Source organism: Alligator mississippiensis, chromosome 3 (assembly GCF_030867095.1).
Source record: "Alligator mississippiensis isolate rAllMis1 chromosome 3, rAllMis1, whole genome shotgun sequence".
In the NCBI taxonomy this organism is placed as follows: Eukaryota; Metazoa; Chordata; order Crocodylia; family Alligatoridae; genus Alligator; species Alligator mississippiensis.
Genome location: NC_081826.1, coordinates 44,008,777 through 44,036,339, shown reverse-complemented (window position 1 = coordinate 44,036,339; position 27,563 = coordinate 44,008,777). Strand labels below are relative to the sequence as shown.

General features: G+C 42.5%; 1 protein-coding gene and 1 long non-coding RNA gene across 3 annotated transcripts in view; one reads left to right on the top strand and one right to left on the bottom strand.

Annotated features, from left to right (window-relative positions):
* The window catches only part of CIBAR1 (CBY1 interacting BAR domain containing 1), a 43,448-nt gene that overhangs the window by 12,382 nt on the left and 3,503 nt on the right, over window positions 1-27,563 (top strand). The window contains exons 4-8 of one of the 2 annotated variants that reach the window (XM_059723881.1): window positions 4,974-5,075; window positions 14,157-14,261; window positions 16,074-16,187; window positions 19,202-19,321; window positions 19,817-26,251. In XM_059723881.1, the coding sequence (XP_059579864.1) occupies window positions 4,974-5,075; window positions 14,157-14,261; window positions 16,074-16,187; window positions 19,202-19,321; window positions 19,817-19,822 (447 nt within the window). In that variant the 3' untranslated portion in view covers window positions 19,823-26,251. Of the gene's footprint in view, window positions 1-4,973; window positions 5,076-14,156; window positions 14,262-16,073; window positions 16,188-19,201; window positions 19,322-19,816; window positions 26,252-27,563 lie in introns of those variants that run through there. The other variant, XM_059723880.1, reaches the window with a different exon arrangement.
* On the bottom strand, window positions 8,881-20,770 carry LOC109285207 (uncharacterized). Its single transcript, XR_002092867.2, has 2 exons — window positions 20,689-20,770; window positions 8,881-9,791 (listed from the first exon to the last, which is right to left on the bottom strand). It is a non-coding gene; the product is annotated as an uncharacterized LOC109285207 (long non-coding RNA).

The window sequence follows — 27,563 nt, the reverse complement described above, 5'->3', positions numbered from 1 at the left end:
ATAGATCTGTAATATCCAGTATCCTTTCCTTTCTGGAATGACTATCAGCATGAAAAGGGGAAGTATAAATGATTTGGAGTCTATGATTTTCTTTAAAATTTCTGAGGTTAAAAAAATTGGGGTTTTGAGGTACTTTCATAAGAAGTACACTAATGTCTTTTTTTTTGTGTACTGACACAAGCAAGAATAATTTTTTTTTTTTCATAGTAAAGTGGTGTTTGCTTTTCATGAGAGTGTACTACATAGGATGCCATGTCGCATGTATACAGAACAGTCCATATTTGGTATACTCTATAGTGTTATACGCAGTTTCTTATACAAGGATCACCACTCAGGTATCTGAGCTCTTTCCAGTATCAAGTTGATTATCATCTGTCACACGTTTTTTCTTGCATCCTTTCCTCGAGGGAGAATCATATGCAATAGAATATTTTATTTTGTATTTTTTTATACATACGAGAGAGAAGAGGGAGTTACTCTGTCAAAAAAGCGCCCTTCAATTAAACGGAAAGGTGGTAAGATTTTTTTTTATAGTTTTTTTGTTCCTATGAAAGTTCACTTCACTTGAAGCTCTTTCAGAAGCTTACCTGTTTCCTCCATAGAAGAGCTTTGCAGCTGTACCCTTATCTTAGAAAGTTCGAGTGTGCCCTATAAGTGAAGAATACTATATGTCTTTAGAAAATCTAATGCATGGCCTGAACACAAGCCATTGGGCATCATGAAATTAAGGGCAAAGACCTTGAATTTGATTCAAAATCTAAGGGATATATATGAAGAAACAAAGAGGATTGATTGTGAGGTTTTGTGTTATTTATACAGTGGCAAATGTCTATAAGAAGACGTAGAGAAAGTTCCAACAGGAGTTTCCTGAGCACTGAAGGCTTCATGCTCAAGTATATTGCATTGTTATCCAACCTAAAAGTGATATTGTCGAGAATAACTTCAGCCAATCTTGGATGGTTTTAAGTTTCCTGGTATCCTAAGCAATCAGATACATTAGACAACATTACTCCCTGATATTGCTAGGTGATAATTTAGTGTGGGTGTAGAGCCCGGGAGTACACTTAAGCTGCAAACTTCAATAGGCAGCTTTTGGCTGGCACCTTCAGTCAATAGAGGCTTCCTCTTGGATGCAAACTCTTCAGAATGCTTTCCTCTGCCAACCTCCATAACATTTCTCTTGGTTGGATTCAGCTTCAGCCAGCTGTTTTTCATGCCTCTGTTGTTGTAATCTGAACACTGGACTACTTAGGTGATAATAATATAATCATATATAATGTAGAGGTTGAGCTGAGTATCATCTTCGTAGAGCCAGCATTTGAGTCCATATTCAACAAGTTCTTACAATGGCTACATACAGATGTTGAATAGGACAAGACAGAGAATTGATTTTCATGAGACTCCACAAAAGAGGCAGTATAGCAGTAAAGGCAGTTTTTCATTACTACTTAATGGTATACACATAGAAAAAGAACCCACAGCATTTTAGACCAATATTCTGGACTGCTTCTTCTGGAAGGTTTATTTCTATCAATATAACTGGCCTCTAGAAGAAGAGGGAGAATCTAAATAATTTATTAAAGATTGACATGGTGTTAATGCTCTTCCATCTTTAGAAATTTTCCTAGTAATCCAAAAATGTATTAGAATGATATTTTAAGACTTTTTGGTGCAAGTTATCTGGGCCTAGTTATCTGAAGTGTCTATTCCTGATAGATGTTCTTCAGTTACTTATCTATTGGAAAATACTTCTTCATACTGTCATGTAGCCAAGGTGAAGCTGGACACTCACCAGGGTGCTGTATTTGTTTTTCACCAAACTGGACCCATATAGTGTTAAGATTTTCTGAGTCTCATCTGGCTAACATGTGTTACACTTTTGTATGAACTCTGTCTTCTGCTGTCATGAGGCACGTGGCCCTTAAAATTAGTGAACAGTTTTACTAGGGAGTAAATAGGGGTGGAAATTTTCTGTGCATCAGTTGCTCTGTGGTAATGGCCTGAGTACATGTTCTTACCCTATGACTAATAGAAGTTTAAACGAAAGTAGTTTAGCCCTCAGTGAAAGAGGGGAAAGTTTATGGTTTAGCTTCCATATTTCATGGGATGAAAGCATACAATTATTACAGAGCAGCTGAAGGTAAATCCATTCTCCCTTTTACTCCATAATACATTGTTCATATGGCTTTTATTTGAATAATATTCCTTACTCCCTTTTTTATGATGGCATTATTAGACAAAAAAAACCCCATAGTTGACAGTCTTTTAAAGCATAAAGGTAGTATAACTGTCTTTTCTTGGGGAAAAGAGACAGTTAGTTGAGAATGGCTGGATCTGGGTGTGTAGCTGTCATTGTACAGCAATCCTGTACCTTGAGAGAAATTAAGAAAAATGCACACAAGAACAGAGGGAAAAACAGCTAAAACATGGGCAGAGCAACACTTTTATCTACTTCAGGGCCTGGTAAACTTGTACCAACTTGGCTTACATATGTATTATATCAGTGGTGCCCAACCTCCTTGCCCAGCAGGCCAGATTAGCAGTGCCAGGTCTATCCAAGGGGCCGGATCCAGCTAGTGCTCCCAGTCTGGCACCCAGGAGAGCATGGCAGGAACCATCTGGCTGCATGGGGGGAAAGAGGGGGAGGGAGCAGGCTGGCCCCAACACAGCTTGGCAGGGGAAAGGAGCTTGACCTGGCCCCACAGAGGGACAGGGGTGTGGCCAGGCCCCAACCCAGCCCTGCACAGAGGGAAGGGACATGACCAGGCCCCAGCCTGGCTCTTTGGGGAGAAGGGAGTGTGACTCAGCCCCAGCAGGAGGGAAGAAGGCACGGCCAGGCCACCAACCCAGCCCCAGAGAGGGAAAGGGAATGTGGCCTTGCCCTGTGGAGAGATTGTGGCCAGACTCCAACCTGGCTCCATGGGGGAGAGAAGGGGATGTGGCCGGCTCCGACTGTGCAGCTAACGGGGTTTGTTTTGGCAGGGGGAAGGTAGACATATTAATGACCACCAGTCCGCTACTGCCAAATTTTTGGACGTATGGAGAGCCCTGTGGGCCAGATGCAATGGCTCCACAGGTTGCCACAATCTTCTTCCATAACTGGATATGATTTGAACCCAGTTTTTAGGTGATACTGTAGATTTTTGTCCTTTTATTGATTTTTTTTTTTTTTTTTTTAAATAAGTAGATTCATGCCACAGACTAAGAGGATTTTAGTTAGCTTAGATCAATTTAAATATTCTTTAGGCCTCTGTGTCCAGCATTCTTCTGCTTCTCATGGCTTTTCCTTTGAATCTCTCTCCTTTTCATGATTAACTTTCTTTGAACTGGGCTGGTCTCATAATCTAAAACAGCCTCCAATTCATTCATTCATTCATTCATTCATTCATTCATTCATTCATTCATTCATTCATATTCTCTCTCTCTTCCCCTCTTTCCTCCCTTCTGTGCCCCCCCCCCCCCCCATCCCCCTCCAAAAGCTTATGGACTGTAGATGTGTCTACATGTGCAGTTAGTGCACATGAATAAACTGGAGCTCATTGCTCCAGAGATTTTTTTTGCTCCTAGGCACACTGTTTGAATGTGCTCCCAGAAGCAATCAACTCCAGAGCAATCGGCTCCGGAGCTTATTCATGCACGGCATGTGGAGCCAGGTTGGAGCAGCCCTGGCTGGTAGAGGGGCTGACTGGGGCATGAGGGAGCTTCAGCACATGGCTAGCTATTAGGCAGCCCCCACACTGAAGCACCCTCATGCACCAGCCAGCCTGGACAGGGTCTACACGTGCTGCTTCAGAGTCTTTTACTCCGCAGCAGGATGGTACTTGTAAATTAGTTTACTGCAGCCTAGAGTGAGATATTCTTACCACAACTTTATAATTCTTGAAATTTATCACACAGCCTCATGATAGAAGCACATCAGCAGTTTTTCTTCCAAAAACAGATAGAAAATACTTATTGAATACCTATGGAGAGTTCTGCCTTTTTTCTATCATTATTAGCTGTGTTACTCTGTCCTAGTAATGGGCCTGCATCATTACTAGGACTTCTTTTTGTTTCTAATATACTTACTGTTACTGTCCTTAACCTTGTTCTCTCTAGATTTTTCTCCCTGAATTATGAATAGTTTTACCCATTATTTTACTTTTCTCTTTTTCCAGTTGTTATTTATCACTTTTTTATTTTTAATTGTTGCCTTCACTTAGCTGCTGAACCAAGGTGGGCTTATAACCACAATCATGTTTCTCGATTGTGGAATGGTGGCATTTTAGTAATCTAACAGAATTTTCATAGAGGCTTTCATATAGATGTTAATAGCTAACCTCTAGAAGATGCCACATGTCAGTGGATCCACCTATGGAGTTCGAGCACTGTCAGGGCCCAGTGATATATGCCTGTCTCTTGGTAGGTGCTCAGTGTTTAACAGGAATGATTCTGTAAAAAATTGGTTTGGTTTAGTGCCTGGGTACCAAAACTTGTGTGGCCCTGGGTAGAGGGGTACCAAAACTTGTATGGCCCTGGTATCATGGGCTTTCCCACAGGGCTTTCTTTCCATGAGCTGTATGACCCACAGGTGGCAGTGGTAGTAGCATTAATCCCCATAGCTACTGGAGCTTCTGTTTTTCAATGCAACTTAGAACCCCCGGGAGTTAGTGTCACTGCTGCTTGCCCCTCTCTTTTTCCCTGATGCTGATCTTAGTTGCCAGAGGTGACTACAAACCCTGATATCTAGCAGTGAACAAGGGTTGCTTGGTAGGGGAGGCAAGTGGTGTTAACAGCAGTGGGCTCTGGCAGCTGTAGCAATGAGCTTGCAGACGAGATCCAGCCTGCAAGTTGGACATCTGATGTTTGACACTTCTGATATAAAGCAAAAGGTTTTATCCCGGCTTTATGGACTAAACTTAAATGCAGACATACATATTTCATACTCCTGTAGCTCTGTTTAAATGTACAAACTGTTATAAATATACTTGCAGGATGATTTAAAAGCAACTTTAACAGCAAAGAATCGAGAAGCTAAGCAGTTGTCTCAATTGGAAAAGACTCGTCAGCGGAATCCATCAGATCGACACATTATTGTATCCTTTCTATTCATAATAAGAAATAATTGATTCTCCTTAAAAAAAGAAAAAAAGCAATGTGTTTAGAAAGAGATGTGGTAGGAATTGCCCATAAAGCAGTTACGAATCACAGAGTCCTTACTCTATATATTTTGTGACAATTAGTTGTAGTTTAACCCCTGCTATATTAGTATTTGTTCATTAGAAAGAACTTTGAGGTAAATCTTGTTTCAATTTTACATGCCTAAGCAAAACTTGCATAGTCACATAAGTGTAACTGTTGGCATGTACATACAGTTTGGATTCTGTTTCTATCTGTGGTGAAGTACGATTGCCCAGGTACGTATATACTTGCAAGAAATAAAAAGGGGGCTCCCCACATTTAGTCCAGTAGCTAGGGCACGTGCCCAGGGAGTAAGACACCCCCTGTTACCCAGAAGGGATTTGAACCTACATCTCCTACTTCCTACCATAGTGTTCTATGCCAGGCCATGAGCTAATCCTTTTGAAAGCTGTCCCACTGGGCTGCCAGGAGGGGAAACTGTGGGCCTACATTAAAGGGAGATGGGTGTTTCCTTAGAAGGGAGAGAGCCCTGGACCCTTGCCCGTAATGTAACAGAATCTGTCTATAGCTGTTTATCCATTTTTTGTAGAGGTGTACTGATAGAGGTTTTGGGGGCTGATACCAATAGCTGATATTTAAGGAGGCATATCGGCCGATACCAATCCGATTTCTGATACAGCTGCCTCCAGCTGGTAAGTCTGATGTGGTGGAAGGGGAAGGAGGAGGAAAGGAGTGTGGGGGAGCAGATCAACACCCCCCCCCCCCCCCCATGGCAAGGAAGGGGGCAGGTGCTGCGGGGGGGGGGGGGGGGAGGGGCATGGGACAGAGCCACAGATCATGGGGGGGCAGCTTCCACTACTGCTTGGACCCCAGGAAGGCATGGGAGGGGCATTTGCCCCCTGGATCTGTGCAGGGTGGGGTGGGCTGCATCCGGGGCTGCGCAGGGCTCTTCTCGGTGAAGGCTGGGCATGGAGCGGGCTCCAGTGGCACAGGGAGGATGCTGCCTCCACCCCAGATTTCACCGCCGCTCTGCTCCCAGTGTCTTTGCCTGGCGCAGCCCCGGCTCAACGGCCTGCATCTATCCACATGCCAGGAAGATCCAGGGCTGCAACTGGCAGTGGCAGCGCTGGGAGAGGAGTAGCAGCGAAATCTGGAGTGGATGCAGCATCCTCGAAGTGCTGCTAGAGCCCACTTTGAGCCCAGCCCCCACTGAGAAGAGCCTTGCATAGCTCCAGCTCCAGCCTTCCCTGCCCTGCCCCATCCCCCCCGCACATCTGGGGGACATACACCCCCTGTGTCCTCCTGGGGTGCAAGCAGCAGTGGGAACCAAGACCCCCCCCTCCCCCCCCCAACCATGGTCCACCCCTCCCACTACCCCAGGCGGGGCAGTGCCTGCCCTTGCCTCCGCCCCCTCACTGCGGGGGGCATTGATCTGACCCCCACACACCACTTCCCTCCCCATTCCTCTTCCACCACACCGGACTTACCAGCTGGAGGCAGCTTTCCACACTGCCAGCTCTGCTCCTCACTGCTTGAGTGTTGCACTGCAGCTGCATGCAGCATGGACATTTATTGGCCAAATTATTGGACCAATATCCAGTACAGCCAGTTTTCTTTATATCGGTACTGATCCGATATTGGACTGATGTATCAGTGCACCTCTAATTTTTAGCAAATGAATATTAAATGGGCACGCTAGAAGGGAGGAATAGGCTGCAATCAGACCTAGACAGGTTACAGGGGTGGGCGGATGAGAACAGGATAGGTTTCAACACTGACAAGTGCAAGATACTGCACCTAGGGAGAAAGAACCAGCAGCATACCTGCTGGGGAACTCCCTTCTCGTCAGTGCACAGGCAGAAAAGGATCTTGGAGTCATTATTGATGCCAAAATGAACATGGGCCGATAGTGTGGGGACACAGTCACGAAGGCCAACCACACCTTGTCATGCATCCACAGATGCATCTCAAGCAGGTCCAAGGAGGTGATCCTCCCCCTCTATGCAACACTGGTCAGGCCACAGTTGGAGTACTACGTCCAGTTCTGGGCGCTGCACTTCAGGAGGGATGTGGACAACATAGAGAGGGTCCAGAGAAGGGCCACTCACATGATCTGGGGCAGCGGGGCAGGCCCTACGAGGAGAGGCTAAGGGACCTGAACCTGTTCAGCCTCCACAAGAGAAGGCTGAGGGAGGGATCTAGTGGCCATTTACAAACTAGTCAGAGGGGACCAGCAGACATTGGGGGAGTCCCTCTTCCCCCGAGCACTCCCAGGAGTGACAAGAAATAACAGTCACAAGCTGGCAGATGGTAGATTTAGATTAGACATCAGGAGGCATTACTTCACTGTCAGGGCAGCTAGGATCTAGAACCAACTTCCAAGAGAAGTGGTGCGGGCTCCTACCCTGGGGGTCTTTAAGAGGAGGCCGAATGAACACCTTGTGGGGTCATTTGACCCCAGTACTCTTTCCTGCCATGGCAGGGGGTTAGACTTGATGATCTACTCAGGTCCCTTCCCACCCTACCAACTATGAAACTATGAAATGCAAAGTGCAGAAAAGCCATTAGGGATGGAGACTACAACACAAGGTCCTCCCCCGCTCAAGGCAGTAACCATCTTACTGAGCCATCCCCTCCTCCACCCTAGCATGCTATTTTCTAGCTAGTCCCACCTGTCTTCCCCTCCTGGCTGCCTACTGGTCCAACTTCAAAAAGATCGGTACATACCCTGGGCATTGCCTAGCCCAGCGATTCCCAATCTGCGGTACGTGTACCACCAGTGGTACGCAGATAACCTGTCAGTGGTATGCATTAACAGATTTATTATAATTACTCTATATGACAAAAATTTGCTGGTGGTACTTAAGGTTGTATTGTTTTAAATCGGTGGTGTGCAATCTGTCAAGAGTTTGGGAACTGCTGACCTAGCCTATGGTTTGGTGGTTAGAGCACTTTGAACCTGAATCTCACACTTCCTGCTAAGCCCCTCTGAGTGAAGGAGGCCTAGAACTTGGGGGCAGGACATTGCATGAGCTTTAGTTAAAGTGCCCCCACTGCCATTTTGAAGCGTGGGGATGCTGAATACACAAGATGTGGAGGCTGCTGTAGCGCACTAATTAGTATGCTTCAGCAGACTGATTAATCGAGTCTGCTCTGGCGCACTAATTACAGTAGGTCAGAGCAGTGTCCATGCGCATCTACAGGCACCCTAGATCTCCTGTTTCTTGGCAGGTACCCTAACCATTAGGCTGCTAAACTGAAAGATAAGAAGGTTTCTCTCTACTTTCCTCCCCTCTTATTTTCTAATCATTTTCTTTTTTTGACTAACGTTCCAGGATTTACCTAGCATTATGTGTACATCTGGGCAGCAGTGTAACTAGGGCAGGGCGAGTGGGGCACTGATTTAGAGAAGTCACTAGCAGCATTCTGCAGCTCTCCCCACTCTTGCTGTCTTGCTGTTCTAGAAAGGCGGGAGGGAGGCAGTGTCTAAGGGGATGAATCAGTGCCCCAGGTGCCCTGCCCTGTCCAGCAAGAGTGGTGCTGTGTCCCTCTCCTGCCTTTCTGGTACTCAGAGGAACTGTGCCTAAACTGAGCTCTGGTTGCCACCTGCAGGAAGCAGCAGCTGTTGAGGCCAGAGTGTGGAGCCCGGCTCCCTGCCCCTGTCTCTTCCCCCATGGGCAGCACAGCCAGAGCAGGTAAGGCAGGCTGCCCACATGACCCAACTAGATTTGGTCAAAAGATGCTTCATCAGCACAAAGATTAATACATACCACATTTAGTTCTTTGCTGTTTTAGCTGAAATTTTACACACACGTACTTTTCAGCATGAAGCAAATACCTAGCATGGAAAACTTCATTCTGAATGGCTAAATCAGGCTCAATTTGTACAATACCAAAAAGATGTTATTATAATGGGAAGTTTGAGATTAACCTTACCAAAATAATTAATTACTGTTGGAGGTAGCAATATTGCCCCAGTATGCAGAAACTTTTAACTCTGCTGTAGCATAATGTTTTTGGCAGGTTGCAGAAGGAATGTGCACTTTAACTGTAATTTTTCATGTTGTATCAGAAACTATATACATAGTATACCATGTTTTCTCACATGTAACATGCCCCTTTTCCCCCCCACAAAAAGCCCCCCTAACATTGGGGTGTTTGTATTAAGCAGGGAATCCGATTTTCATTTGGGATAGAAGCCCCCTACTTTTGTCATCTGCTGCACTGTAGAGCAGGAGTCGCACTATCATTCAGGCAGCTGAGGGAATCAGTTGTCTTAATGATTCATTGTTCTTCACTTCAGCAGTGCTAACAATCATCTTTCCTTTTTAGTAGTCATGGTGTTCCACTAATCAAGTGAATGTTTCTTCTGGCAATTTTGCTGTCTGATAGCTACTCCTGGTCTCTCTCTCTCTCTCTCTTCCACAGCCTTGGAGATGGGGTCATTCCTAGGGGGGGGATGAACTGGGGTAACCACCCCAGGCCCCGTGCTTTGGGGGGCCCTGCAGAGCCGGGCAGAGCAGCAGCAGCTCTACGTCCAGCCGCTCGCTATCCCCACTCGCTGACTTGCCACAGGCCCCGTACCCTGCTCGGGTCACCTCTGCTTGGAGACTCTTTCAAGTCATAGATCTACGCATGGAACCAGTCCTCAGCACCAGCTAGGTTTTCAGCTGTAGTTAAACAGAAAAGGGAGGGCGAATCAGTTAAAAACTAGGCTCTGTCACTGCTCTATGCATCCATAACTTTAAGAAAATCTTGTTTTTCATCATTCTGTCTTTCAAAAACAAGGCGTATATTATATTCTGGGGCATATTGTATGCAGGAAAATATGGTTTTAAAAACTATTTTTTATCTGGCATAATAACATTTTGATGGGGATGCTTTCAAACAAGTCACTGTAATAGTTATTAATTTCAAGAGCTTAATAATATATGGAAGTAAAATATCTTTTTTCCTTTACTACCTATTTCAGTCACAGGTGGGTATCAAATGCAAAAGAGGAAGCATCAGAGTAAACTTTTATTTTAACTGCAAATGAGACCTGTTTCATTCTACCATAAAGACAAATAGCAGTATACAAAATCTGCCCACATCTGTTTAAAAGAACCTGCGTGTTACTACCATAACAGTAATAACATTAACATTAAAATACCTGGTGCTTATTAAGTACTTCTGGTGACAGAACAGTATTTATGCAAACATAATTTATTGGAAATAAATTATTATTGCACTTCATTAAAACCTAGATTTGGAAAAATACTTAAGCATGTGCTAAATGCTTTACTGAACATGAAAAATATTGTTTGCATGTGTACTGTTAAGCTAATACTCCAGAGCTTTGCAGAACCAGGTCCTAAAGGAGAACCTGAAGCTCTTGTATGTTATTTGTTTATAATTCCATCAAAAAATGTAAGTATAATTGTTTCATCTTCTTTTTAAAAAGATCTATTTTTAGAAGTGTATCCAGAATGTGTCAGAGATCTTAAGAAAATATTATACTCTTTATCTTGGGAATACATTGAACTATTCTATTTCAAAGCAAGACTTTTTTTTTTGTAAATTGCATAACACTTCTGGAACTTGCCACCAAATTTCTAATTTCAAATTTCTACTTAATAAATGTATCTACTTTGTGAATATTGTTTTACTCTTCCAGTTTATCCTGTTTGTTGACAACAGGTAGATAAAAAAAAAACCTTTTCTTTAAGGAAAAGAAAAGTTAAGGTTATTGTGGCTTGAAAAGCCACCAAAGTTGACCAGCAGACTTAAAGTATTTACAGTAGTGAACCTACTCCTAAGTTCATTTTGGTAAATACATTAGGTTGCAAATTGACAGTGTCCCTTAAATATAATGTAATATTCAGGGACAAAGTCTTATATGTGGAATAACAAATGCAGACCCTGACACGTGTGCAGAATCCTATGGGATTTTGTGAGGATGTAAGCTTTCGTACCTATAGATTGTACCTGTAACTGAACATATACAAGTGTATGTGCATACTCTTGTAAGGCATTTTTCTCCAGTGAATAGTTTTTCCCAAACAATTGAACAGCTGCAATGCATTTATTTATAAATTGGACCCAAGTTCAGCAAAATTTTGGCTGGGAAAAAAACTCTATAAACTACAGCTCCATAGTTAGAGCATCTCTTGCCTAAATTGTGGGAGAACTAGGATCAGGTTTTCTTGCTGTCTCTAGTTCAGGGCAGGGAGTGGAATCACTATCTTAGACTGCCCTATCTCTTTGTCTTCTTTTGAAGCTGTTTCACTTTGTATAAAATATAGCGCCTGCTCCAATTAACATTTAAGTAAATCATTGCTCCCTCATAGGTAATCTATCAGATTATAGACTCCTTCTCATCTCTGGCCCCATGAACACTTATGGTTAGCTTAATTAATGGCGCTGCTCCCTTCTAATAGTCATTGATCTCACACTCAGCTTCTTTTCTTCTGCTAACTGCACCTGCTGCCCCTGGAAATTTCTCTCTCCTCTTCCCACTTCTGTTCTTTACTATACTGTTCTTTGTGATCAGACCCAAAGAAGAATATCTTGCATTTGTAGTAGTAGGCAGCAGTCAATCCTCTGGATCATGGCATACATGTAAAAGATCTAATCAGATGCCTGATCAATCCATTAGTGGCTGATAAATCCAATTCAGGTGTGACACATCTGATTACAAGGTTCACAGAGCCATATAGTAAAAGCAGTGTTATCTAGAACTTTATTAACCAGCATGCTCCTTTAACCAGCATGCTGATTGATGCAGCAAACCCAAAAGTCCCACTTCTGGTTTCACTGAGTCCCACTTTGGCTGACTTGGCACTATGGCCCGGGGCAAAGCAGCCTGCGCAGGACCCCCTCCCTGTCCCTGGCACACTTAACGGTAAGCAAGGGCGGCGGGAGGGGCGGCAGCCTGAACAGGCAAAGACGCCTGTTCACGCCTCTCAGGTAACCGGCATATTTGGTTATCCAGCACCTCCCATTCCCTATGGGTGCCATATAACAGAGCTTTTGCTGTATATTATCTCAGTTGGAGTCCAAATTTATAGCATGCTGCTTTCTTCTCTCTCATTTTGCTTCCAGCCTCTGGATCAAAGCTACTTCACGGTGAGCTGCACCCAGTGCCAGATATTCCCTCCAGATTGGATGGGATTCTGCATGCTCCCCCACAGCTTTCTAAGTTGGTGTTGAACAACTTCATATAATTTTTGCACATATCATGGTACTGCCAGAGGGCAACCCTGCTTTCTAGAGCCATCTCGAATCTCATTATACAAAATATTTTTGGCACTGTGGTCTTCTATTCTCCCGACACAGCCAATTCATCAAAACCTTTTCTTCTTGATAGTCTGCGTTTCCTATTCTGTCTTCCCACTTTATTTTCAGGATTGTATGCAGTTCTCATGTGGCAACTGTCTAGTCTCTTGATATGCCTAGTATACATAATCCACAGTTCTGAACCATAAAGCATGGATGACAGCACAGAAGTCTTTTAAATTTGTATCTTCACCTTAGCTGATAGTTGTTTGTTATTCCATGCACTTTTTCATTATATCCCAAAATTCTTAGCTGCTTTTCTGATCGTTAGTATGAAAACAAAGAATCAAACGCCTTTGACATCAACAGTGGAGTAAAATAGGTGCATCTTAGCCCCCACATTTTTTAACATCTACTTTTCATTCCTGCTTCTTAATGAATTCAAGGACATTTGACGATGGCATTTATTTTCAAACCAAACTAGATGGAGGCTTGTTCAACATTGCAAGGCTTAGAGCAAAAACCAAGGTGAAAGAACTCATTTTGAGATTTCCTGTTTGCAAGTGATACACCATGGTTGCCCACAGTGAATCTTCCCAGCAAAATCTCTTGGGCAGATTTTCTGAATCATGCAATAGCTTTAGGATGGCAGTTAGTCTCAAAACTTGTGATCATGTACCAAGGGGTGAAAAAAAGCAATACCTGACATCACTCTGGAGGATAAATCTCTTGGTGTCATTGACAGTTTTTGCTACTTGGGTTCTATGATCAGCAGGCATCTTGACTTTAACTCAACTAACCAAATTGGAAAAGCAGCTCACCTCTATCCCAACTACACAGTTGGGCCAATAAAGGCTATCACCCTAAGAAATCCTTGCCTCATGTTATTTCTGAATGGTCATGGCTACAACATCACTCTTACACTTGGCATTTCAATGCTAAGTGGAACAGTTTAAAACAGGAAAGACTGAGAAAAATCCAATGATTATGACTCCCTTTTTGGGAGATAGGACACCTTGGTTCAAATTCCTGCCCCAGTCAAAGTAGCAAGGCTTGAATCTCTGACATCTAGTACTAGAGCTACAGCAGCTGCTCTTCATTGTTTTTGTGAATCAGTTCCTCTTTAAAAAAAAAAAAAATTAGACTAAAAATGCAGCTATTCATTTTTAGTTGTATTCTTTCAGTTCACTGAAAATTCTGAATAACTTCAGTTTTGGGTCAATCTAATATAATAATTTATTTTCTAAGAAATATAACTTTGATACACACACACACACACACACACATACTGAATATCCCTAAAGATGATTGGATTTAATAGTAAACATTGTTCAACAGAACAAGCGTCCAAGGTCAAAGGTTTGAGAATGTGATATACACAAAATGGTGATTATACTGCAGCAGAGTGCCTTACATTGAAGATAACCACTGTTCATAAGAAATACTAATATCACAGGATATTCTCAGTTAACAAACTTCTTCTAGAAGATTCATTACCATAAAACATTTGATAAGTCACTGGCTCAGTACTTGAGTGTTAGAGGTGCACATGTTTTTAGTTTTTTGGGGTTTTTTTTATAATTAGCTAGTCATGTATGCTGTTGGGATATTGTCAGGGTAGAAAGCAGTTTTATTTGTATCTTGATCTTGCAGGAAGTCTACAATTATAGTGCTTACATAAAAAGGACAACCTAATTGAGGGTTTCCAAAATTAAGCAACTTAAAACCTTGTAAATATCAATTAGAGTAACTTAACCTTTGTTTGATTATTTTGTAAGGCTGAAAGTGAATTACAGAGAGCTTCAATGGATGCAACCCGAACAAGTCGACAGTTAGAGGAAACCATTGACAATTTTGAGAAACAGAAAATAAAGGACATAAAGGTATATGTTTATGTAAATTTGTAACTATTATTCGCATTTCAGTTTTAGGATGTTATTTTTTAGGCTGCATGCTGAAATAATTTTTGTTGCTTGTTTGACAAATTAGATACCATCAGCTGCTCTTTTGGCTAGTTATGTATAAACTGGTACAAATACTGTGATAGTTACAACTGATACAGTGCTCAACTATTATAGAAGATGCACACACACAAAAGCAACTAATTATTTGTGCAGCTTCATTTGGATAGTTTTTATCTTTTTGTTAGTATCTCCTCTTTGCACTTTTAAACAGCTGCTACATTCCATCCCATAAACAGCTGAATTTGTGGGTAGAATGACATGACCACTTTGTATCAACATGCCTGAATAACAGCAGTAGTTATAAGGAGGCAGGATATAGTTACCCAAGTTGGAATGCAGGTCAGGTAATAGGATTAAGTCCCCTCCTGTTACAAGACATGTTATTGGATCTTTAGACTGCGAGTGGTAGAAGCTTTAATTTGTCTTCTTTGAGTAATAAAGCACAAGTAAAGGAAGCTCGTAATTTATAAATAACTGAATGTTGAGTCTGTGACCTAAAATTTTACTGAAGTTTCTAAAGTGGTGTACTTTATTACTATTATTATTAAATTTAACGCCTAGGCCAAATAAGAAAGAATGATAAAAGAGACCAATGATGACACAGTAGAGCAGTTTGGATGAGAATCATTCCATGAAGGCAGGAGATTATTATTCAAGAGCGAGGAGGGTTTTTACAGTGTATATTAACACTGTTCAGACCATGGAATACAATACAAATTCTTCCTACACAAGTTTGAAGAACATTCAGGCTTAAATCTTTAAAATATTTAGATGAGAACTATGTTTGTGTATGGGCATTATGTTTCTACTGGGCAAATTGCTGCTTCTCCTGCAGAAAGTGCCAGAGTACAGGTGTTCATTCACTTTCTCCTGGAGGAAACTTGTGCCATACAGCAGACAGATCTTTTGCATTGACACCTGGAAGATTTCCCCTGCGAGTTTCCTCCCACAAGAATGCATACCTATAATGCTAGACTCATCTGTGATCAGAAGGAGTTGAGCTGCTGCAGGCCTCCCAAGCCTTCACAAGATCAGGGGGTTCTGGGGAACATGTAGGGGAACACTGCCCTGCTATTCCCCTGCCAGAAACTGGGAGGAGAAAAGCAGCTGCTGCTGCAGGGTGATGCCTGTTTGGGGAAGATATGGGAAACCTTTCCCCACTGCTCCACAACCCACCAGGGACAGGAAAGAGTGGAGCAGCTGCTATTCTCCATGCCTTCCCCAGATTGGGATCACTGTGCTCTGGCAAGGAAGAAGCGGGTAGCTGCAGGTTGAAATGCCTGTACTGCTCTCTCCCTTTCCAGATTTCTAGCGCTGGACATCTCCCATAACTTTCTAGCATGTTTGTATCCTATATGAGAATTAGCCCATGCTTGATATCATGATGTTGTCAAGGGCAAGAGTATATTGTGCAGTTTTATTTATTTGCTTCTCATTGTTCTTCATTGTCTGCCAGTACCACTAGTAGACTGTTTGCTAAGAATTGAATGTGGAGCAGTGTAGATAGCAGCTTGACAAATGTTATTTATACTTATCAACTCCCTAACAAACTTTAGTCCAAGTATATATAGAACTTTAATATAGGAAAAATACATTAAGCTATTTTGATGTTTCTGACATTGCAGATGTAATTCTCTTAAAATTTTTATGCATTTGAAGCAAAAAATTCTTTCACATAAGAAATTGGTATAGCTCTATGCAAATAAATCTTTTGCTTAAATTTGTTTTTAGGATATATTTTCTGAATTTGTAACTATCGAAATGTTATTCCATGGAAAAGCTTTAGAAATTTATACTGCTGCCTACCAAAGTATACAAAACATTGATGAAAATGAAGATTTAGAGGTAAGGCCATTAAGACTTGCTTTTAAATAATTTATGCATAGGGCCCAGTTGTACACCATTGATTTACCAATGGTGGCTAAATTGGAAAATGCAAAAGATATCATGCAAGTCCTCATGACACTCATTTAACTTTCGACTTCAGCACCAACTTTTCTTGGACCTTAGCTAAAGTGAAGAATGCTCTGCTATCAAATAGTAGATATTTAAAGATTGTCACCAAATTACACCTTAATCTTCTTTGAGACTTCTTCAGTCTCTCTCTTGCTCTTGCAGTGGTTTTCAAAGGGTGTGCCAGGGTACGTGCCACAAAAATTATACTTTATTAGTTTTGTATTTGGCCTGTGGAGCCATGTCATTCAGCCTGCAGGGCTCCCCACAGGTCCAGAATTTTCGTGGTCTGCTCACAAACAGGGAAGAATTGATGGGTAATGTAGTAGTGGATGGCAACTTGGACAACAGTGGGGAAAGGGAGGATGGAGAGCAACTGAGTATGGACTCTGGACATCAGAAAAGTCAACTTCAACTCACTCAGGAAGCTTATGGGCAGGATCCCATGGGAAACCAGCCTGAGGGGAAGAGGAGTCCAGAAGAGCTGGCTGTACTTGAAAGAAGCCTGCTGAGGGTGCAGGAACAAACCATCCCTGATGCTCAGGAAGACAAGCAAATATGGCAGAAAACCAGCTTGGCTTAGCAGGGACCTCTTCTGTAAACTAAATCACAAAAAAGCAGCTTATAAAAAGTGGAAACCTGGACAAATAAATAGGGAGGAGTATAAGAGCATTGCTCAGGCATGCAGGAATGAAGTCAGCAAGGCCAAAGTGCAATTGGAGTTGCAGCTAGCAAGGGATGTGAAGGGTAACAAGAAGGGTTTCTACAAGTATGTCGGTAGCAAGAGGAGGATCAGGGAAAGTGTGGGTCCCTCACTGAGTCTTGTTACAGAGAATGCAGAAAAGGCTGTAGTGCTCAATGCCTTCTTCACCTCAGTCTTCAAAGATAAGGTCAGCTCCCAGCCTACTGCACCAGGCAACACAGTTTGGGGAGGAGCTGTTCAGCCAACAGTAGTAAAAGAACAGATTAGGGACTACTTAGAAAAGCTGGACACACACAAATCCCATAGGGCCAGATGAGATGCACCTGAGGATGCTGAGAGAGTTGGCTGATGAGATTGTAGAGCACAGGCCTTCATCTATGAAAACTCATAGCAATCAGGAGAGGTCCCAGATGATTGGAAAAGGGTTAAGAAAGGGAAAAAGGAGGATCCAGGGAACGACAGACTAGTCACCCTCACCTGTCTCGGGAAAAATCATGGAGCAGGTTCTCAAATAATCCATTTAAGCATTTGCAGGGAGGAAAGAAGGTGATTAGGAACAGTCAGCACGGATTCACCAAGGGCAAGTCATGCCTGACCAACCTGATTGCCTTCTATGACAAGGTGACTGGCTCTGTGGATGTGGGGAGACTGGTGGATGTGATGTACCTTGATTTTAGCAAGGCTTTCGATAGTCTGTGACAACATTCTTGCAGGAAAGCTAAGGAAGTTCAGGCTGGATGAATGGACTGTAAGGGGGACAGAAAGCTGGCTGCAGCATTGGGCTCAGAGTAATCAATGGTTCGATGTCTAGTTGGCAGCAGGAATCAAGTGGAGTGCCCCAGGGGTCAGTTCTGGGGCCGGTTTTGTTCATTGTCTTCAATGACCTGGAAGATGGCAGGGTGCACCCTCAGCAGAGCTCACCCTCAGCAAGTTTGCAGATAACACCAAGCTATGGGGAGTAGTAGATAGGCTTGATGGTAGGGTTAGGATTCAGTGACCTAGACAAATTGGAGGATTGGGCCAAAAGAAATCTAATAAGGTTCAACAACTAGGGCAAAGTCCTGCACTTAAAACATCATAATCCCATGCACCAGTACAGGCTGGGGGCTGATTGGCTGGGCTGCACCTCTGCAGAAATGGACCTGGGGGTTACAGTGGACATTATGCTGAATATGAACCAAGAGTGTGCCCTTGTTGCAAAGAAAGCTAATGGCATACTAGGCTGCATCAGCAGGAAGTGTTGTCAGCATGTCAAGGGAAGTGATTATTCCCCTCTATTCAGCATTGGTGAGGCCACATCTGGAGTATTGTGTTCAGTTTTGGGTCCCCCACTACAGAAAGGATGTGGACAAATTGGAGAGAGTCCACCAGAAGGTGACATAAATGGGGGGGGGGGGGGGCTAGAGGACATGCCTTAGGAAAAAAGATTGAAGGGACTGGGCTTTTTTAAATCTAGAAAAGATTGAGAGGGGATTTAATAGCAGCTGTCAACTACCTGAAATGGGGTTCGAAGGAGGATGGAGCAAGACTGTTCCCTGTGGTGGTAGATGATAGAAGGAGCAACAGTCTCAAGTTGCAGCAAGGGAAGTTTAGGTTAGATATTAGGAAATTTTTTCTCACTAGAAGGGTAGCAAAACACTGGAACAGGTTTCCTAGAGAGGTAGTAGTATCTCTATCCTTGGAAGGTTTTAAGACCTGGCTAAACAGCTTTGGCTGAGAGGATTTAGTTGGAGATGGTTCTGCTTTGAGGAGGGGGTTGGACTAGATGACCTCCTGAGGTGCCTTCCAGACTTAATTTTATATGATTCTATGATTCATGCATACATACCTTTTTGGGTGCAAGAGTGAAGCCTGCCTCCAATATTAATCCAGAAAAAGTGTGTCCCAAGTATCAAGTTTTGGAAACACTGCTCTAAGATGTATTTTCCAATTTCTTAATAATTCTTGTGAATCTTCTGCCAGATATACAACCTACCTATTATTTCTAGATCTTTTCAGGGGCTGCATTTGCCTTTTTAGCCACAGCATCTTACTAGGACCTCATGTTCAGCGGATTGTCTATCATGTGCCCCATGTCACAATAGACAAATTAGTAAGGCAGTTTTTTTCCCTCCATTATTTTATTTGTATTAAACAGTGTTACTCTTCTGGACTCAGTCCTCTGTGTCATGGCACTAAAGTCACTGATTTTTCATCTAAACAGGTTTTTCGGAGTTCACTCCATCCACCAGACTATCAGTCTCGTTTAGATATAGTCCGTGCAAATTCAAAGTCCCCCCTTCAGAGAAACAGCTCACTAAAGTTTTCATCTGGAATGGTACAGGTAAGATAGAAAGCATCTCTTAGTTGGGCACTGTCAGTTGAGGGCACTTTACTTTCAAACAATTTATCTCAGGAGATTAGAATGACACTGTTTGCCTCTTGTGCTTTCTGTGATGAAAGCTAAAGAATGCCAGTCCTACAAGCAGGAGGTTCAGAGAAGGAATGATGTAAGTAAGCACATGCATATGGAAGGGAGAGAGTGTTTCTAGTACAGACATGTTCAGTGATTTATCTTTGTTCCCTGTCTTTTGCCTAGAAACAGTGATTGTAACCCATTTAAATTTACTAAAATTTGCGTGCAATATTAAAGGTACACTGCCTTTAACTGTTAAAAGACAGGAAACAACATGCATGAAACAGTTCTGCCAACATATGGGTAATAACAGAAAAATGGTCAGTACAGAATCCCAACCACCTTGTATACAATAAGGGTCAGTTTGTTTCCTACAAGAGGTGGAGAAGACTTCTACACTTAATTTTAAATATTTCATTTTAGAACTAGCTGAATCAGAATGACTTTAGGATGTACAAGTGGACTCCTTACCAAGAAAGAATAAAATACAGAATTTGGGTAAAACAGAATTGTCTGTATTCTTGAGTATGATAAGAATGCATTTCACTCAGTGATAAACGCATCTAAACATGCAGAATATCTTGTTTGACTGAACCAGGTCTCAAAATTCACCATAACATGGCAAAAAGGGAATTAAGATGTCTTATGAACAAAAAAAACCCCCGAACACTCCAATATAGAATACAATGTTAGAATTCTTAATTCTTTCAAAAGCTGTAATATTAAAATATTTTAAGACTGTTATGGAGGTTAAGCAAGATTAAAAACCTTGGATTTCATGGTGTATATTATGGGACAGTGTAATTTTAGAAGGTTCTTAGGGACAAAGTGATATTTTTCAAGTTAATCCCATTCCTACTTTTGGGGTTCATCAACAATGCAACTAAAACTGGTGGGACTTCCTTGTAGCAGTGCCAAACAGAGTTCATTCATACCTCTGTGCTTCCATTTCTGACTGCAGACATTTGGAGGGCAAGGCAATAAAAGGGAGGTAATGGCATTCCATCTGTTTCAGTCAATTCCAACACAACTGGAAGTGGACTGGCCACCTTCATTAATCCTTACACCCAGATTTTAAGGAACAAATCAGTCCCGGTTCCTGCAAGTTCATTTTAATTATTAGTTCTTTATTCTTATTTCTGGGACATCTTACTGTTACAGCTTAGATTTTTCCTATATGTTAGAACAAAAAGATAAAAATACCAAGGATCAAGAAGTGAGCCTCTTGCCTTGCCGCTTTCCACACTTTGGATGCATATATGCATTATTTGGTTTGCCTGAAGGAAGTCACTCACCTTTTTCATTATTCTGTATGCAGCACCCACACCGTCATCCCTCACACCTGAAACAAGAGCATCATAATTGTCACCTCCTCATTCAGAGGAAGCTATGGTATACATCTTAATCAGTGATTCTCAATCACTGTATATTTGAAGCACCCCTCATTAGACCCAAAACACCCCTCCATAACTTTTGTAAATTGAGTGGCACCCCATTTTAAAAGCTATATACTTATTACAGTGCTTACCTTCTTGCAGATGAGCAAGGCAGTGGGGGGAAAAGGAATGGTCAAATAGGGATGGTCCTGAGCCTGCACTCATCTGCTGATCTTCTTGCATATCTCAGGAAACCCCAGAGTGCTAAGGCACCCTGGTTGAGAATTATTGCCTTGGGTAAGAGAGCATTAGCATTCCATTGATGTGCTTGAGGTAGTAGTTCCTAAATCATCAGGGCTTTCAAGGCAAGCATGACATTTGCAATTGAATTTATGGGGCTCTCAGCCCCATTTAAGGTTGTAACTTCTAACTTGGGAATTGCTGCACTAATACAAGAAGCAACTATGACCTTCCTCAATCATATCCCTACAAATTTATACTACTGTTACTTACAGCATGATTCATACTTTCAAAAGATACTCCTTAGCATGGTCATTTTGATCAGGTGCTTGAAAAAGGACTTGATGCTCCTTGCCCCATATATATCCTTGCCTTGCATTCAGAATTGAGCAAGGAAAGTAGCAGATGTGTGAACATCTCCAAAGGCATTACCATATTAAGTAGCACTGTCCGCATATCTCAAAAAAGTATGTTTTGATAACTTTCAAAGAACTTAAGTTGCAGGTGAAAATTCCCTCCCCCACAACTTCCTTTTGTGTAAAAGGTCTTAATTTCACCTACAAGACAAGCTGTCATGTGGGTAGTTCTTACACATTTTGCAAATTTAATGACAGTCTAATTTTTTACGAATTCAGTAGTGTCCATTTTCACTTGTGATCCTTAGCAAGCTCTTGTCATGCTCTTCACTTACTAGAACTAGGGTTTTCCTGATTACATTCTACTGATTCAAAATGTTTTTCAGATGTTAACCAATTACTTTTAAATCAAGTCTCAATTTATAGTGTTTATATCAATCTGTTTAGCATATTAAGTCAGAAACTCTGGTCCACCTGAGCTGCACTGAGCAACAGGCCAAATTGAGGAAGCTAAAAGTAGCTGTAGGCCACTTTTGCATCCCCTTATGAAACATGATTTCACTTCAGAAACTGCTCTTACCATACCTTCTTGCATATAATGTGCACTACAATTTCAAGCAGCTAGTTTTTGGAAGACAAACTGTATCTTGTATGTGAGAAAGTAAGTCTGTGACCACCGTTTTCTTCCTCTAGTGATTCAGTGCTGCTGTGCCTAATACCATTCAAGTCACCTACAAATACCCTGTTGTGCTTATCTAGTAGGCAGCAAACATAATGCCTTTACTTTCTTGTCCTGTACTTCTGTACAATAAGGTTTTTTTCATCACCCTCTAAACATTCTCTACGTTTTGAAACAGGAGAGCTTGTTTCAGCAGGCAGATCAGCCTATGTGGAACTAAGCCTGCAGTGCTCCTGAAACCAGCACTTATAGATGTTTCTTTATCCTTCATTGAAAAGCTTTAGTCATATTACGTTAGTCTGGCTTCCTAGCAATACATACCAAAACCAGGCTGCCCCATGCATTCATAAGTTTGTTTGTTTTAACTATGCCATGGTTAGTATATTTACTCTGATCCTAGATCCACTTCTATTTCCTCTGCTTCCACAATTTAAATTCTGCACTCCTGCCTGTTGCTTATTAAAAGCTGCTGTTACTTAAATTTGTAAGTAAAAGGAAACATCCCACTTAAACTTACGAATGGACATATTTATTAAAGAGCTTGAGTGCAGGGGTAAAGAGAAACAGTCACCACTTTTTAGTTAGGGTTTAACTAGCTCTGCAACTCGCTTGTAATATAAAAGTGTGTAATGTCAGGTTGGGTTGGTCTAATAAAAGATATCAAATTCACCCAAGGAACCTTGTCTAGTTATGTCAGGGGCAGGAAATTATTTGGGCCTGTGGGCCACAGGCAGTTCTGGGGATTGCCATGAGCCAGCCAGCATCCCCCACAACAGCCCAGAGCCCACAGTCTCTGTGGACCCTCCCTGCCACTGCCAACAGTGCACAGCCCTGGCCCTGACCCACCCTGCACCTGCTCCAGATTCACCCCAGCTGGAGTGAACCAGCCAGAACTTGTGCATACAGCCCTGACCCCAGACCGTCTGCCCATGCCAAGCAGCCTGCCCTGTAGCTCCTCTGCTGGTATCACCACTGCCTCTGGGCCTCCCAGCAGTGCTGTGGAGGAACCTGGGCACAGACAGCTGCAACAGTGAAGGGGAAGCTTTTCCTCCATGCCTAGCAGCAACTTCTGCCTGGCTGCTGCTGCTCAGCATGGGCAGGCAGTATGGAGCAGGCACAGGGCAGGCCAGTGTTGGGGCTGTGTGTGCAGGTCCCTGCCATTACTGCAGGGCTGGGGCCAGTGGCAGTGGAAGCCAGGAGCCACCACTGCCTAGGCTGTCTAGGAAAGCCAGTCAGCTGCAGGGCTGCCCCAGTCCCACTGCGTGTCCAGGGGAGGGCAGAATGCACCACAGGCTGATGGTGCCTGGCCCAGGCAAGACCAAGAGACCAAGTGGGCCAGACAAAGTCCTTCCACAAGTCATATTTTGCCCACTGTATATCCTGTGAAAGTGGAGAGTACTATTTTCATGAATTGTTGGTGGACATTTTTCTGATTTATGAAACCAACTTAGTGGTTTTATCTTAATCATTAACTGTATGATAATCTTAAACTGTGTATATAGTACACCATAAACATAATGGGTATGTATTATTCATCTAGTTAGTGCATGAGCCAAAATCTGAAATAAATCCTTTTTAAAAATAATCATAACATCCCTTCTAGAGAAGCTACAATAACTCACCCTATTTAGCTTAGCAGTTGAAACCCCCTCAAATCCCCATCATCTTTGAGTATCCATCAAAGTTTTATTTCTTCTGCAGGAACTATTGCAACTTCTTTGTTATCTCACACAAGTGACAAGGCTACAGAAGGTGAAGAACAAATCTCTAAATATAAAAAGAATTCAAAAGAGTGCTCCTAAATATTTAACTCCAATAAGCTGGAAATGTAACTTTGTCCAGTAATTAAACCTATACTTTCTGTTAGTTTCTACTTTCAGAGATTTCTGACAAAGTTGTAACTTTTTTCTCCATTTTAAAATGGTACATAAAGCCTGTAAGCAAAAGCTTTTCAAGTTTCAACAAGACAAGGAAAAAGTTTTTTGCTAGCTTTTATAGCTTAGATATTTACTTTTAATCATTCATTTTATTTGGCTACACTTGACATACAGACACACACAATAAAATTTCAGGTGTTTTTGTTTGCATACAAGGTAAAGATCTCTACATTATTACACTTCCAAGTGAAAAATATAGAGTGCAAGTCGATCAAGTTATTTTATCTTCAACACAAAGGGGATTTTTGTGCATACAGATTAATGAGGAAATAATACATAGGGAACTTAGTTGAATTAAGTTGTTTCCCAACCACACTGTAAACAGGGGTAGGCCAGAGGGACACTCAGGGAGTTTTGGCGAGCTGTTGCGGGCTTGGTCAGTACTCAATTTCTCCCCTGCACCAGTTCACCAAAATTCCCCAACTGGTAGACTACCAGACCCAGCCAGGGGCAGCGGACAAAGCAGGTGCACAGGGAGCGGTGTCCTGGAGCAGGGTGGGCAGGGCCAGAATCACAGGGCGGTGACAGCATGGAGCTAGGGTCTGGGGCAGAGTTACAATCTGGTTCCCACACTGTCATTGCCCTGCACTCCTGGCCCCGGCACCAGCCACTCATCCTGCTCCTGGACACCACTCCCTGCCCACCCACTAGTCCCAGGTGCATCTCTATGGAGACCCCCACCCCCACCCCTCCGCTCTTGGTCTGGTGCCCCTGGTGGTGGGTGCAGGGCAGACAGGCTGGGGTATGCAGGCAGCAGGGCCAGGTCCAGCAGCAGCTGGAGGAGCCACCATTGCTGGGACTGCTGGGAAGCTGAATCCAGCATCCCCCTGCTGCAGCCAAAGACAGGGTTGGACTGGCCACACACACCACAGCAGGCTTCTCCCTATGCCTGGGTCCAGGCAGGGCCAAGGGATCTGCCACAGACCAGATAAAATCCTCCTGTGGGCCATATTTTGCCCACCCCTGCTGTAAATTAAAACTTTTATATTCACTGGGATCCATTTTAACTTATATTCCTCGGGGTGTTTGGTTTTTTAAATATATAATGACTTAAGAAGTATTTCTTTTTCCAGTGCCTACTAAGGTCTTCATACTTCTACAGATATAGCAGAACTTTATAAACTATTCTCAAACAGTATGTTTCAGTATGAAATTTTATACTGCTATTGTTAGCTTAATTCCCTTAAAAAAAAAAAATACAAAATAGCAGGAGTTTTGGTTAAACTGAATTGTTGCCACAAATAATGCAAAATAAAAAAAGGTTCTTTAGTTCTCACATTTCTTATAGGTATGCTGTCAAATTGAATTTGGATTGCTTTGCCAACTTGTGGAATAAATAAAGCTGTGTTGCAATAGGTATCAGTCAGTTTTTAATTTTATTCTTTGAAGATAAGCCACAAAAAAAAAAAAAACCAAAAAAAAAACACACTTATAAGTCTGGGAGCAGTTTAGCAGAAACAAAACAACAGACTTTGTCTTCATCATCGTACAAGAAAGCAACAATAGATTTCAAAATAAATACCTTAAAAGCTTGCCACACAAAATTAGCACTATTTGACTGCTTTAACCATGAGGAAATAGTTAAAGACCTATTCCTCCTTCAAGTGGTTAGTTATGCTTTGTACAGAGAGGACTAATCACATACAGACTAGGCACCTAGTAAAACAAGCCGTCTCGACTGAAATGTTAAATGCTAGTATTAAGTGTACGTAGACCAAGCCTTAGTACTCCAAATGGCATAAACGCTACATCATACCTATTGTGCATCCCTTGTTCTTAATAGTTTTAAATAACAGAAACTTCTTTGATTTCAAGATGGAATTTGATAAATTTATTAAAAGGGGTTTTAAGACATCGTTGGCTGCATCAGTAAGTGACTTGACGAGCCAGGTCCCTTCCATAACTAAGAAATTAGTGTGTTCCCATGAAGGAAACTAGTGTAGCATAAGCAGCATTCGAGTCATTCCAGCTAGTTACAAAGAAAATGAAACCATTACATTGCAAAGTTAGACCAAGCTACAACTTTCAGGCTCACGAGGCAGATGAACACTCAAGACTCTTGAGGGAAAACTGAAAAATCAGATGGCTTCAAAGATCATTAGAAAGTAAAACCTTCACTTCACCTGGAAGTTTGCTTGGCATTTCTTATTCTGGAAGACCTACCCCTGCTTTGATTGTTGGTCTACAGCAGGGGTGGGCAAAATGCAGCCTGGGGGATGGATGCAGCCTGCCAGGCCATTCTATCTAACCCGCAGGGCCCCTAAAAAGTTTAGAAAATAAATATTCATCTGCCCTGGGCTGCCTGTCATGCGGCCCTCGATGGCTTGCAAAAACTCAGTAAGCAGCCCTCTGCCCAAAATAATCATCCGCCCCTTGTCTACAGGCTTGATCCCAGTTCCTATTAAATACCATCTTTACCCAAATCCAAATTTATAAATGTTATAATTTTCCACGTATAGAATCTAATTAATGGAGTCACCTTAAATTCGTCCCCCCTTCCCCCCCACTGCTGCAGTGGGACAGTTGGTAAGAGGGTCAGACAGCAGGTGAGCCAAGTGACCTGCCCATTGCCCCTCTGCTGCCTGTCCTCCTCACAGTACTGTGTCCTTGGTGCCTGTACCCCCAACTGGAGTACATGCTGGTGGTTGCAGCAGCAGCCGCCCTGGATTGGGGCTGCCACTGCCACCACTGCCTAGCCAAAGTGACCATGTGCTCCATGCCCCAGTACAGAGGTGGGAACAGAGCTGGAACCTTGACACAGGGTGAACAGTAGTGGCATGGAAGGTAGACAGCAGGGTGCACTTGTGACTCCAGGACCTGGGTTTACAGCCAGTCACAGTAGCCACTACCCCCACTTTCCCCTAATGCTTGTACTCAAATCTGAAGTGAGGGGGTCTTTATTTCCTCCAATCCAGGGTGGTGGGAGAGGACATCTTATCTTGGATTAAAACTACTACATGGTAGTTCTCTGCAGTATAATTTAGGTTCACCTTTTAAAGAGGAAACATGGGTAACTACCTTTAATGTACATTATGGTTGGGGAACTGGAAGGCAAGGGGAGAAGAGCTACCTCAAATGCATGGAACCTCAGGGTTGGAAAGGAGCAGTAGCATTGATAAACGGAGGAAGGTGCAGAAAGAGCACTGCTATGAATTTGAAAATCTGCAGTGGAAGCTCACTCAGTTATGTTCCCAAAGCTGTAAGTTGCTGGCTGCCCTTCCTCAGGAGATGCAAATACAATCACCTTTTAGTACTACTGCTTTAACGGAAAAGGGTTGTAGGCTTGAATACAAGCTCCTTTTCCCCACTTCCCAAATTTTCGTAAGACCTTCAAAATGTTTTCTGCACAGCTTACCCATTGTAAAGGAAGTGAATGAGAAATCTAATCTCAAGTATGTTGGGCTGCTTTTGGCTCGCCACCACAGTCTCAAGCATACCATTTCCTTCTTACTGGCAACTGTTCAACGTGATTGACAACTTTTTTAAAATACCATTTTTATGTTTACCTACCACAAACTTATATATCAGGCATCTTTTTTTGGCACTACATTTTTTGAAATCATGGATAAGTTGTTACATGGT